A 12,412-nucleotide genomic window follows, 5' to 3' on the forward strand; every position below is an offset into this window, starting at 1 on the left:
TAGCCTAAATGGCAGCTACATTATAAGTTCGACGAGAGAAATAATTTTTGGACTGACGATGGCGGGTTGCTCCCCTGCCTGACATAAAACTCCTTCTTTATCGCAACAAGTTTATGATGCATTCATACTGTCGTGATACAATAGCTACACCATTATTCTATTTGCGCCACCCTGGCGCAATTGCCATGGGCGCAATTAAAATTGAGGTACTTTTTAATAAAAGCGTAGAAGTTACCATAAAGATACTGAAGGATGTTTACTGTTTCAGTGAAATATATTGAAAAAAGGATTTTTCTTTCCAAATATCACTCTCAAAATCACACATGTATCGCCTATTTTTATAGCCAACGGTTCAAAATGCTGCAAAAAAAGCTAAGAAAACGCCATAATATCTTTGATGGCGTAATGAGCCTTGCTGATTGGCTTCGTCGGAGAGCTTGGGCCATAAAAGGAACTATCCAGTGGTGAAAATAATGTTTTCGAAAACAAAATACTAAACATGCCATTGAATTCGTGGGAATGTGGGCGGGCGCAATTAGTTAGGAGGGCGCAATACACCCACTTTCCCCTAATCATGATTACATTATAAGATTCCGAGACATATAAGTTGTAGCTGCCAATGGCCTTATTACATCGTGCACTGCAACTTTCAAAGGACTCAGGCATCTACTGTAGCTCTGAAGAGGTGACAAAATTGCAAAAAGATGTTTTATAAAGCATATTCTTCTGTGCCTTCTGATGCGATATTCCGGCACTATACACATACAGTGTAGCTCATGCTGATAGCTCATGCAATAACCCGAGTTTCGAACATCTAGGATATACCTGAACTTGGTGACCTAAACTTCTGAGACCGGGGTTCCACAATGTCACACACGATGAGAAATTAATGCATGATAAGCTATGCCAAGTTTCGCGGCGCCTATACGGGCAAACAAAAACTTGCAAGTTTGACAAAAAAACGCCCCACTTCCCCAAGCGAGGATTCATGAAGCTTACACTATAAATGTGACTGAAGCTTCTTTCCTGTACCTCATTCTGTTAGCCCTTGCATTATTCCGGTCTTTCCCTACCCGTGTGTGTCGGGGCGGGTTCGGCCAATGTGATTCGACTGTGCCTGACATCTGGTCCTTTCCGCCCGGCCTGACCGGAGCGGCGGACCCGTGCCACTCCTCCCCGAACTCGCGGGGCGCGGATGGGGAGGGGCGGCCCGGCAGTCGAACCCCTCTGCGCTAACAGATGGATGGACAGGGGAAATGTGATACTTGTCCTATGACAACAAATCGGCGTTCAGCGCTAGGGCCATCTACTGGTCTAGAAACGTATCTCTATGTCGGCAAGATCCTCGCCAGGTGGTGTAAAGGTCGCGTGAAACGCACCCTTAAGGCCAGTTGCTGGCTCCACAGCCGTTACTAGCACGACACTGTGGCGCCAATAGCAAACAAGACTATCGCAATGTGTGCAGAGGTATGACACATCGACAGTGAAGGCTGCTCAAATTGAGTCGCAAACTTCGCCCCAACAAACTTCTCGCGTCGACATCTACCATTGAATAGTGCAAAAGGACGACCCTTCCCGTCCCGAAAACCCGTCCCTTCCCCATCCCTTGGTGCTCGCTCACACCTGGCTGGTGGCGGGGTAGCCCACCACCCGCCACCGCCGTCATACACCCCCGTCACTCCACACCGATAGCGTATCTCGCCATCGGCGGGTGTACCGCTCGATCGGTGCGGCCGTCGTCAGTCTGCCCGCCGCTGACCCCGCCGCGCCGCCGAGCCGCCCGCCGCCCGCCGCCGCGATGGCGTCCCAGCGCTACCCGCCGCCGCCGCCGCCCAGCCCGGTCAGTGACAGATCCTGTACGGACGTGCTCTGCCTGCTGCTGTGGCTGGCGTTCGTGCTGGGCTGGGCGGCCGTGGCCGTGGTCGTCTACAGCCAGGGAGACCCGGACCTGCTGCTGCACCCGACCAACTCGGACGGCGAGCCGTGCGGCGCCCCCGGCACACAGGTGGAAGACAAGCCCTACCTCGCCTACTTTGACATGACGGAGTGCAGCGTCGCCCGGTCAGAGACGGTTGGATGTCCGACGCCACAGGTCTGCGTGGCTCAGTGTCCCACGGCCACCTACGAGTTCGCCAATGAGGATTGCGGCCAGGTACTGGACAAACTAGTCTGCAGGTCTGATATAAAGCCGACCAAAGCAACCTGCAAGGCTATGCTGGATGATAAGCGGTGCGCTAAAATCGTGCTCAAGAGTGTACCGATGATGGACCGTTGCATCCCAAACATTCTTGAATCGGATATCAGTGCAAACAATAAGGTACTAGACCATCTCGGCCGTGAGACGTCGGTCAGCGTGGACGACCTGCGCAGCGGCGCGGACGGCGCCGGCCGCTTCACGCGACTGCAAGAGCTGGGTGCCGGCGCGTTCAGTGACCTCCAGAACTCCTGGTGGGTGATCGTGGTCGCGTGTGTCGCCTCGGCGCTGCTCTCGCTGCTCTGGACGTTCCTGATGCGATTCATCACCACGATTCTCATCTGGACTGCGTTCATCGGCCTGATAGGCGCCACAATCTACGGTTGTGTGTTCACCTACCTCCGCTACGACCAGGTCAAGGCCACCAGTGGCGACAGCACCAGCTTCAACCCGCTGGACGCCTTCACACAGGGCTTCGGCTCACTGCTCGACCAGCCAGAGGTGTGGATGGCGTTCTTCGTCATCCTGTGCGTCGTGGCCGTCCTGCTGCTGCTGCTGCTGCTGGTGCTCTACAAGCGGATCCGGGTGGCTACGGCCATGCTCAGTCAGGCGAGTCGTGCCGTCAACAGCGCGCTCAGCACACTGTTTTTCCCACTGGTGCCGTTCGCGCTGCAGCTGGGCGTGGTGGCGCTCTTCCTCAGCGTGGCGCTGTTTACCGCCTCCACCGGCAGCCCCACGTACCGGGTAACAATGCCGGGCGGCTGCACGTGCTCGCAGTACCTTCCCAACGATGTGTGCACGCCGGAAACATTCAGTGCTGCGTGCTCAGACCAGGCCTGCCTCGGCGGCTGTGCATTCGCCGGCTACGAGCCGCACCCGGCCGCCGTCTATATCCAGATTTACAACGTGTTCGCGCTATTCTGGGGGCTATTCTTCTGTTCGGCTCTCGGTGAGCTCATTCTCGCCGGCGCGTTCGCCGGTTGGTACTGGACGTTCGACAAGAAGCACGACCTGCCCAGCCTGCCGGTCCTGTCGAGCGCCGGCCGCGCCTTCCGCTACCACCTCGGGACGGTGGCATTCGGCTCCCTCATCATCGCCATCATCCGCATGGCGCGCGCCACCCTCGAGTACATCCAGCGTCAGACCAAGGGCGTCGACAACCCGCTGGCTCGCGGCGTCATCTGTTGCTGCAAGTGCTGCCTCTGGTGCTTCGAGAAGTTCATGCGCTTCATCAACCGCAACGCGTACATCGTGTGCGCCATCTACGGCACCAATTTCTGCGCCTCGGCCAAGGACGCGTTCTCGCTGCTGATGCGGAACATCCTGCGCGTCGTGGTCGTCAACAGCGTCTGTGAGGTGATGCTGCTGATGGGGAAGCTGGTGATCACCGCGCTGGTCACCATCGCCTCCTTCTACTTCATGGAGGACCGGATCCCGATCGAAGGTCTGGATCGGTTCGTGCCGACCACGCAGCACAGCTGGGTGCCCATCACCACCGTGGCCATCGCATCCTTCTTCATCTGCAGCGTCTTCTTCAGCGTGTACACCATGGCCGTGGACACCATCTTCCTCTGCTTCCTGGAGGACATCGAGCGCAACGACGGCTCGCCAGAGAAGCCCTTCTACATGTCCAAGAGTCTGATGAGCCTGCTCGGTAAGAAGAACAAGCGGACCAGCTCCAGAGATTTGACTGAGTGATTGGCGATTCCAGCCGAACGTGGTAGACAATTCCAGAGACCACTCGAGTGCCAATCAGGATGTCGTGAAGTGCGGGAACTGGGCACCACGGTCAAACGCCTGTGATGGGGCAAAGTCTATGGTGCGACTACAATCGCCGGGTATTATCTTTGTTTCTATTTATCCGCAAAAGTGGCGTGCAAAAAGACAGTGTGAAAGACTGGGTGTGCAGTGTGCAGGGTACCAGATACTGTGAATATGTGAAGGAGATAGTCTGGTTTGTGCGGTAAAGTATGGAATCGAGACATAAAGCTGTGTGGTAATATATGATGAGTAATGGTCGCATAGCTACACTCTAAGTGTTTTATGAAAGCATATTGTACTATACAATATTATAAAATGGAATTGATGAGTAATGAGATGAATATACGAGAATCCAGTTTTCTATAAACTTGTTTAAACAGCATATCACATATCGATAAGCACAATCACGTATAAAAATTGAACATCTTGATTTATTAAGTTTCACATCTACTTTGCAATGTAACTCGCCTTTTACGCCCAGACACCCCACTAAAATGCCAGCCCAGCTGCAATTCTCTAGTCCCCTTCCCTGCCCTCGCCCCGTCCTCATCTCACCCGTATCGGTCGAGAACACCCGGAAGCTGCTGTCCCAGAAGCCGCAGGCAATGATGAACTTGGAGTCGACGGTGGTGATGAAGCTGTTGTAGCGCATCTCGAGCCGCTGCGAGAAGTTGTCGCCCAGGTGGCGGCGCGCCGGCGGGCTGGCGCCCGTCTGCTGCGACACCGCCGGGTCCATGGAGAGCGGCAGGCTGATGGGCGGCGTGCCGGCGTCCGCGTACGGCGGACTGGCCGACTGGCCGCCTGGCGGGCACACAGAGGGGTCAGAGTGAGGTCCGGGGACCAGCGAGCGCCGAGCGTCAGTGGAACAGAGGGTCAGACGGGTCAGACGGGAACCAAGTACAATTATTCCATATAGGATTTTTCATAACGGTCTTAGCTCCTCCTCCGCAGTCTTAGCGAGCCCGGCGTCAGAAACTAGTCCTCACCCCTCACTTGAGTTATATCAGCCCATCAGTTCACGTACATACTCGGCATCGAAGAGCTATCGGTGACTGATAGCAAACCGATGTGGCTATTAAAAAATGTAATTTTGATAAGCTAATCGGTTATAACTAGGTCGGACGTCCAAAGACAAAGAGCACTGGCATGTCCGCCTGCCGAGTGGATTCAAAACAGGACCACTGGTAAACCATATCGGGTATCTGACACCTCGACGCAGTCATAAAACTCACATCGCGCAAGATTAAAACCCATTCGCAAACAAGGCGATACGGTGCTGAACTAAGAAGCACCCACACTTCCACAGCCCCAGCCACCGGGACAGACCAACCGAGACAGACCACCTAAGGCAGCCCACAGTTCACAACCCCAGCCAGACTGAGACAACCCACACTTGACAGCCCCAGATACTCTACCCCATACTAAGTACCCACTACTCGCCGTTGAACTTAAAATATGACTGCTGATAGCCCATTCAACGTTAAATCACTGGTATAATCCCAGCCCCGGCCGGTTCAGTTTCTCACCCTTCTCACCCTATTTCTGACCCCTCTCACCGTCCGACTCACTGTTGAAGAGCGGGTTCCAGCGGTTGATAGCGAACTGCTGGCTCTGTGTGACCGTCACCACAGAGGGCACCGTCAGCTGCGGGTACGTGTTGGCAGAGATGTGGACCACTGGCGAGTTGCTGACAAACTTCATAATCATACACACGTCCTCCGGCGGCGCGCTGAACATCATCGGAGACTGCAGGCGGAGGGGGGGGGGGGGTTATTGGCGAATCGGGGGGTTGAGGGGAGTCCGTGAAGTAATCATTGGTGTAAGTAATGTAAGAAGCCATTCAGCATGTTAGTCTAAATGTAAGTAGGTATGTCAGTCATCATCCACCAATTATACCCACTAGTTCACCCCACCGGCCACCCCACCACATGGCAAAGCTGCGGGGCGAGTGCGGCTCCAAACACAGCCACACACCCAGCAAACTACAACCTTCATCCAACCGCCCCCCCCCCCCTCTCATCCACCCTTTCCCCCGCTCACCAGGTGTATGGCCGAGCTGCGCGGCGGGTGCGGCTCCTAAAAAACCCATACACCCACCAAACTACACTATCCACACCTCCCCTCCTTCCCGCCACTCACCAGGTGCATGGCCGAGCTGCGCGGCGGGTGCGGCTCCATCAGCAGCTGCGACGGTGTCTGGCCGAAACTGCGGATCTGGTTCTTGATCGCCTGACGAAACAGAGATAAAAACACTCGGTCAGCAGCCCGGTACACCTTCTTACAGTCAAGGTGAAACAAACAAATATCGTACTCTCAGCTCACAAGCTCCAGCGTGCAATGCAAAAATTCAAAGCGCATAAAGGCCTCTTCTCTCATCACTCTAATACCCCTCTCTTTCCAGAATCACTCTCCTTTTCCTCACTCCCTCTCTCCCCTTGTCTCCCAGTCTGCCCACCTCCTTCATGACGGGATCGGTGAGCGCCTCCAGCTCTACGTTGCCCTCGTAGGTCAGGTAGTAGAACACGTTGGTGGCCCGCACCGCCTCCGGGCCTGGAAGACCCGGCGACACGGTCAGACAACGGGCGGCGACAGCGAACTGCGGCTAACTGAAATCCAATGAAGCATCCCTAGAGTGAGTTTAAATCAACCCCACCTGACACCGCTACTTGCGTAGCCATCAAACCCGAGATTAGGTTCGACAGACAGCATAGTTAACTTTGCATTCGATAGTGATAGCTGCGCTCGACAGGTTCTCACCCCGCTGTTTGTAGCCGAAGATGAGGTCGATCCACTGATGCAGCTGACACGACACGATCTCAGACTCCAGCGCCTGCGGCGGCCGACAATACAACTAGTGATTCGCAAACACACGCTGCGTGGCGCCAGGAGTAACGAACGACACAAGCACCGCTCGGCACATATCAGCTCAATTATGTACAGTAGTCGAAGTTTGTACATAACCTGCACTACTCAGCGCGGTAAATATAAAATTGACTGGAGTTTCAACGCGACACGGCGTTGGTTAAATGTCCTGGAATGCCTGCAACATGGCAAAACGAGCCCATCCCCCCACACTCGTCGCATTACATCGCACCACCTGTCTCAGTCGCCTCGGCCCACCACTCACCATGCGGTTGGTCCTGACAAAGTGTTCGGGTGAGTGCGCCCACGGCGGCAGCGCCACGTTGTCGACTGTCACCCCGTCCTCCATCTGCCCCAGCTTGTACTGCGACCGGTTGATGAACATCTCGGGCAGGTAGAAAAACTCCGGTATCAACTCCTGAGGGACGAGGAAGAAGGGAAGAACGATAAAGTCCCGGCATAGAACATTGACAAAAACAAGACTGTAACAAATGAGTTTGACGTAAACAGATATGCCGATGCCTTGACTTAAATGAGAATAAAACGCGCACACTGGTCACAAGCAGACAGATTGTCTGATCTTTTCTAGCACAGACCAAAACCCTAAGTTCTCTCAAAAACACACCCAATTCACCCCATACGTCTTCAAACACGATTCTCACCATGAAATGTGAATATGGTAACCATGTGTCCACCTCAATCTGCAATCATTCGTCGCCACTTTATCGTACGTCCCACGCCAATCGCTCCCTCAGTTCCCACCTTGACATCACTGGTGTCCCGCTGGCAGTTTTTCCACGAGAGCAGCACGGAGGAGAAGAGCCTGTTGGGGTGGTCAAACTTGCCCTCCTGCAGCGCCAGGAACATGGTGGTGAACGGCTCCAGCCGGAGCAGCCAGTTCAGCGTGAACGCCGCCGTGCTGGGGAAAGGGGTCAGGGCAGGGCAGGTCAGTCTGGGGCAGGTCGGGTCAGTTCAGCGTGAACGCCGCAGTGCTGTGGAGTGTGGGAAAGGGGTCAGGGCAGGGCAGGTCAGGTCAGTCTGGGACAGTCTGACCCAACGCGGTCAGGCAGCTTCACAAAAGCACCGATCTCCAACAATTAACACCGAAACGCTGCTATCTGCGCATATTCTTTACCTTGAAGTGGATTCTCCACTTCATCCTGAAGTGATTCGAGCTATAGGTGCCGCACCGATCTGCACTAGATGTCACACTAACCTGTGTCCCACACTGGCCTTCGTGTCACATACTGACCTGAAGTGTGCACTTCAAACTGACCTGTAGTGAGTACCGTAGTGGAACGGTGGGATCTGGTCGTGCTCCCACGAGTTGTAGCGCTCCTCGAAGAACGACTTGCGAGTCGGGTTGAGGGCGCCCACCGGCTGTGGCCGGCGATACAGAAAAGTCAGACATGGGGAGAGGGAGGGGGAGGCTGAGAGCAGTCGCGGAGCGGAGAGACAACAGGAGAAAGGCACAGGCAGAAAGGGAAAAGGGGAGAGAGATAGAGAAAAAGAGGGAAGGAAAAAAAGAAAGGAGTAAGGAAAGAAAGAAGGAAACAAAGATGCAAACGAAAGAAAGAAAGAAAGAAAGAAAGAAAGAAAGAAAGGAAAGCGAGAGAGAGAGAGAGAGAGAGAGAGAGAGAGAGAGAGAGAGAGAGAGAGAGAGAGAGAGAGAGAGAGAGAGAGAGAGAGAGAGAGAGAGAGAAACAGGGAGACAGACAGAGATTCAGACAGAGATACAGACAGACGACAAGCATACAGATTCCAACCTTAGAAGCAACTTGACCATGTCCGTTAGTCAAATAATCAGCGCCGCGCCCTCGCTCTACCCCGCTGCTGCCCCACCCTCTCTCTCCGGCTGCACCCCGGCCGGCAGAGGACCACACGCCGCTCGGTTTATTTGACCGAGCCGGTACCCGCCGAGTGATGAGTTCATTATCCGTCCCCCGTCTGGCGTATCGGACACCCTCCATCTCAATAAATTGTCACCGGGACACGACGGAACTCGCGTGGGTGGGGACAAGGGACAGGGGACAGGGGACAAGAAGGGCGGCGGCAGAAATGCATGATGAACCAAAGGAGTGGAACTGGAGGGTAGGGTAAGGATTAGGCCTCATGAGCCAGGACAGAGATCGAATCAAAACGTTTATGCAGCCCGCCTGGCTGATGCAAAACGAAAACAATGTCACCAGAAGCCGTCAGTTGGTCGCTGGTGACTGACGGACCGGTCGCTGGTGACTGACGGACTATACTAACGGTCCGCTGGTGTTGGGGGACGGGCGCGCCCGCCCGGCTCTGACCTTGGACAGGTCGCGGTAGTTGCTCGGCAGACTGAGGTCCAGCTCTGGCGACTCGTAGTTGGTGATCACCCATGGAAACACCGGGTACTGGTTCAGGTCGTTGTACGTCCGACCTGGCCGGAAAACAGACACGGAGAGAGGCGTCAGTGATGTGTTTTAACTAGCTAGAAAATGGCGATTTTAAGTCATTCACAAGTCGTAGGTTGCAAGGTCATGGATTGATATGATTTCATAGGTCGACTTGACGAACCATGGTGCTGAAGTGTTAAAACCATCAAGCCAGGTGGAACACTGGTATCACATCAATGATCTCGAAACATGGCACAACGCTCTCGCGACCAAACCTATACATAAGCGTTGAGTTTGGTGCCTTATGGTCGGCAACGTTTGGTTTGTAGGTCACCAACCGCTCCAGGTCCCCAGCAGACCTGTCACAGGGCTTCCCTATCTAAGAGGAAACCTGCCCCGCTCGCAGCGAGGGTCGCGTCACGCACCCCGGTCCCAAGCTCTTCAGTTAGGTAGGTAAGAAGAAAGCCGCGGAGGCTGGCCCATGTAGAAATGCGATCTCGCATCGTACGTTACCATCCGCAATCAGTGTTACATCTTCTGACGGATTACCATGAGGCACGTACCCTTCACAAAGTCATTAGAAAAGACATTTGCCAATACATTATAAACATACCGTACCATTTGAATGTTCATTTGTCAACGTCAGCAAAAGCTAAGGATGGTTTTCATGTGATTTATCTCGGCAGCAATTTTCAATCAGCCTGTGCCAAGACACCCCCCCATGAGGCTGAGGATCACCGTCCCGGGCACTGAAGACACGGGGCGGCGCGGGACAGACGCTAAGTTACGACGCGTCACCGCCGCTCACAGCTAAAGCTCGGTTCCCATGCGCTTTGTTTTAATGTCAGGCTATAAACGACACCGGGTGCCTTCGGTTAATCAGATCATCGTGACTGATAAGGCGTCTGGGCGACCGGCCGGCGGCCGAAAGTGATATTAAATATCGGCGATACCCCGCCGGTGCAAGATCGCTGCGCCGTAAATCACTGCCGCATTGCGCAATGTGAGGAGTTAAGTGTCGTTTTAAATGACAGCCAAGAGGCTCACCACACCGGACAATATAAGAAGTAGAAACATTGGTCGTAATGTGAAGTGGTGGTTTGGAAGCGATGACACATTCCGCCACCGCAAGGCTACCACGGAGACGGCTTCAAGATAACGCGGGTGGTGGGCAGTGATTGAAGCCAATGTTGCAATTTAGAGCTCGAGTTGCAACATTCGGTTCGCCCGTCATAAAGGCATTCTCCGTACCAATGACCTCAGCTTCCCGTTGCTCTATTCTCGGTACTAACTCCTGGTAACTGCCTTTCGTCTACCCTCTCCCACCGCAAACCCTGCCTGGCGTTCACTCTAACCGCATCCCTCCACCAGAACGCGCCGGTGTCATGTCAAATTAGGGGCCCCGCCGCGGAGACGGGCCAGCCGCGGGTCACCCCGCCTCGGGAGCGGCGTGCAGATCAGCCAGCTGCCTTCCGTCGCTGCCGGTGCCGGTAGGCGTTACACGGCGCCCCTGACGCGAATCGACCATAGGGCACGCCGCACACCGGCCGTGCACAGCCCGGTAATCGGCGCCGGCGGGCCGCGCCGACCATAACGGCCGGCCCAGCCGTGTTATCATCGCAGCGGCCGTCAGCGCGCGGAGCGCATCACTCTCCCCTGGACAAAGCGGCGCCGTGTTGGGCCGTGTTTTACCGGCCCGGACGCGGCCGTTGTCATGACGACGCTCGCCGCCAGCCAACCGCCGTGAAAAGAGCCGTCACCGGCGCCGGTGCTGGATAATTGGAGGCCGGCGCACGTGGCGGCTGTTATGCAGGCCTTTCCCTGTGTTAGCGGGCCATGCAGCGGCCGTTCGGCGGCTGCAGAGTGAATATTGTGACCGCCGCCGGTGGTCGGCGCGCTGGGAGAGACGCTCGCCCGCCTCCCGGTCGGTGAGGGTCTGAACACCGCCTCCGCGACCACCAACAGCCCTGACTACTGCCGGAAATGCGGCGCAAACGACGCCATCCTTCCGGGGCTGGCCGTTACAACAAACAATTAACGGCCACAACTCCGGGCTGTGGCCGGTATAATGAGCTAACGGCATATCAGTTCGCATATCGCTCATGTTTATAGGGCATTACTCAGCCGCCTAACGCGCCAGACAGGCTTGTTATCGTGTTCGGTACAAGCAGGTCTCACCGCCGAGTGCTGGGAACTCTAACCAAACGGCAGCCATTCACGATCTCCGGATGTGTTGTTAAGTTAAGGTCGGTATCGCTGACCATGATTCACACATCGCAGGTATGATACCATCATGTTAGTTGCTTTCATTCACTTCGTCCTTATTAACCGAAAAATGACGTCATTATCATCTAGAAACCAGTGGAAGTCCTATCCAATAAATGAATCGCTGGGACCCGTACCCTGAGATGCCGACAGTAGGCAAAAGGCATGTTGACAAGCCAAAAGGCAAAACATAACCCGACAACTCTCTACAACATAACTAACATACCCCATGTTTAACAAGTATCACTGGTCGTGTTATTCAAACAACAAACACGCTACCTGCCACGAGTTTGAGGTTTCCGATTCCTGTTCAGTGCTCACCTGCGATCGTGTTGAGGAACATGAGGTACTCGAAGTTGGAGATCTCGCGTCGCTGCCACTTTTGTACCATGTTGGAGGCCCGGAACAGCTGGCGGGGTGCCATCATGGACGCTCTCCTGGCGAGAGGTTACACGAGTTAGAGGGTGTTATAGTGACACACGGACCAGGAGCAAACATACGGACAAACATTCAAAACACTCATTCAAGAGCAAGCGCAAACCAAGTTCAAGTGACTAGTTAGGTCCAAGCAAAGGAAAGATCTTACGCTAGTACGATAGGCACAACGAATGAAGAGATGCACCCCATCATAATCGCTGTTTCGGCAAAATGACGACAGTTACATTCTAGCGCAAAATATAGCCAGTGCACATAACCACGCATTTACCAGCCATTTCCGCAAATGTGTCATAACAACGACCACCAAACTGCACGAGTAAATAATAAAACCCACTGCGTCTGTCACCAGTGGACCGCAGCCGGGTAAATAATGACGAGCTACCGAGCACCGTGCATAGAGCGGGCGAGGGGGCGTTTGCAGCGAGCGCCGAGCGGTACGGTCGAGTTGGCAGTGAGTCCGCTAAGGACGCGTCTATCATCAGCAGCCCAGCGGGCAGTCAAAGGGTGGAGGAATCGCACTTCAGTG

The 12,412-nt window shown here is 54.6% G+C and overlaps 2 protein-coding genes across 7 annotated transcripts in view; one reads left to right on the forward strand and one right to left on the reverse strand.

Moving 5' to 3' along the window:
- The window catches only part of LOC122389611 (neurobeachin-like), a 157,729-nt gene that overhangs the window by 8,873 nt on the left and 136,444 nt on the right, over positions 1-12,412 (reverse strand). For 3 of the 6 annotated variants that reach the window (XM_043381793.1, XM_043381794.1, XM_043381796.1), the window contains exons 38-47: positions 11,770-11,885; positions 9,115-9,227; positions 8,094-8,197; positions 7,580-7,736; positions 7,083-7,235; positions 6,713-6,785; positions 6,411-6,505; positions 6,095-6,184; positions 5,512-5,701; positions 4,511-4,756 (exon numbers count right to left, since the gene is read on the reverse strand). In XM_043381793.1, the coding sequence (XP_043237728.1) occupies positions 4,511-4,756; positions 5,512-5,701; positions 6,095-6,184; positions 6,411-6,505; positions 6,713-6,785; positions 7,083-7,235; positions 7,580-7,736; positions 8,094-8,197; positions 9,115-9,227; positions 11,770-11,885 (1,337 nt within the window). The remainder of the gene's footprint in view (positions 1-4,510; positions 4,757-5,511; positions 5,702-6,094; positions 6,185-6,410; positions 6,506-6,712; positions 6,786-7,082; positions 7,236-7,579; positions 7,737-8,093; positions 8,198-9,114; positions 9,228-11,769; positions 11,886-12,412) is intronic. The other 3 variants (XM_043381798.1, XM_043381797.1, XM_043381795.1) reach the window with 1 other exon arrangement.
- On the forward strand, positions 1,742-4,322 carry LOC122389612 (choline transporter-like 2). Its single transcript, XM_043381799.1, has one exon. It carries the CDS (start codon positions 1,799-1,801, stop codon positions 3,890-3,892), a length of 2,094 nt encoding a protein of 697 aa, XP_043237734.1. The 5' UTR covers positions 1,742-1,798; the 3' UTR covers positions 3,893-4,322.

The sequence above is a fragment of the Amphibalanus amphitrite genome, unplaced genomic scaffold (assembly GCF_019059575.1).
Source record: "Amphibalanus amphitrite isolate SeventyFive unplaced genomic scaffold, NRLGWU_Aamphi_draft 000365F_arrow, whole genome shotgun sequence".
NCBI lineage: Eukaryota > Metazoa > Arthropoda > Thecostraca > Balanomorpha > Balanidae > Amphibalanus > Amphibalanus amphitrite.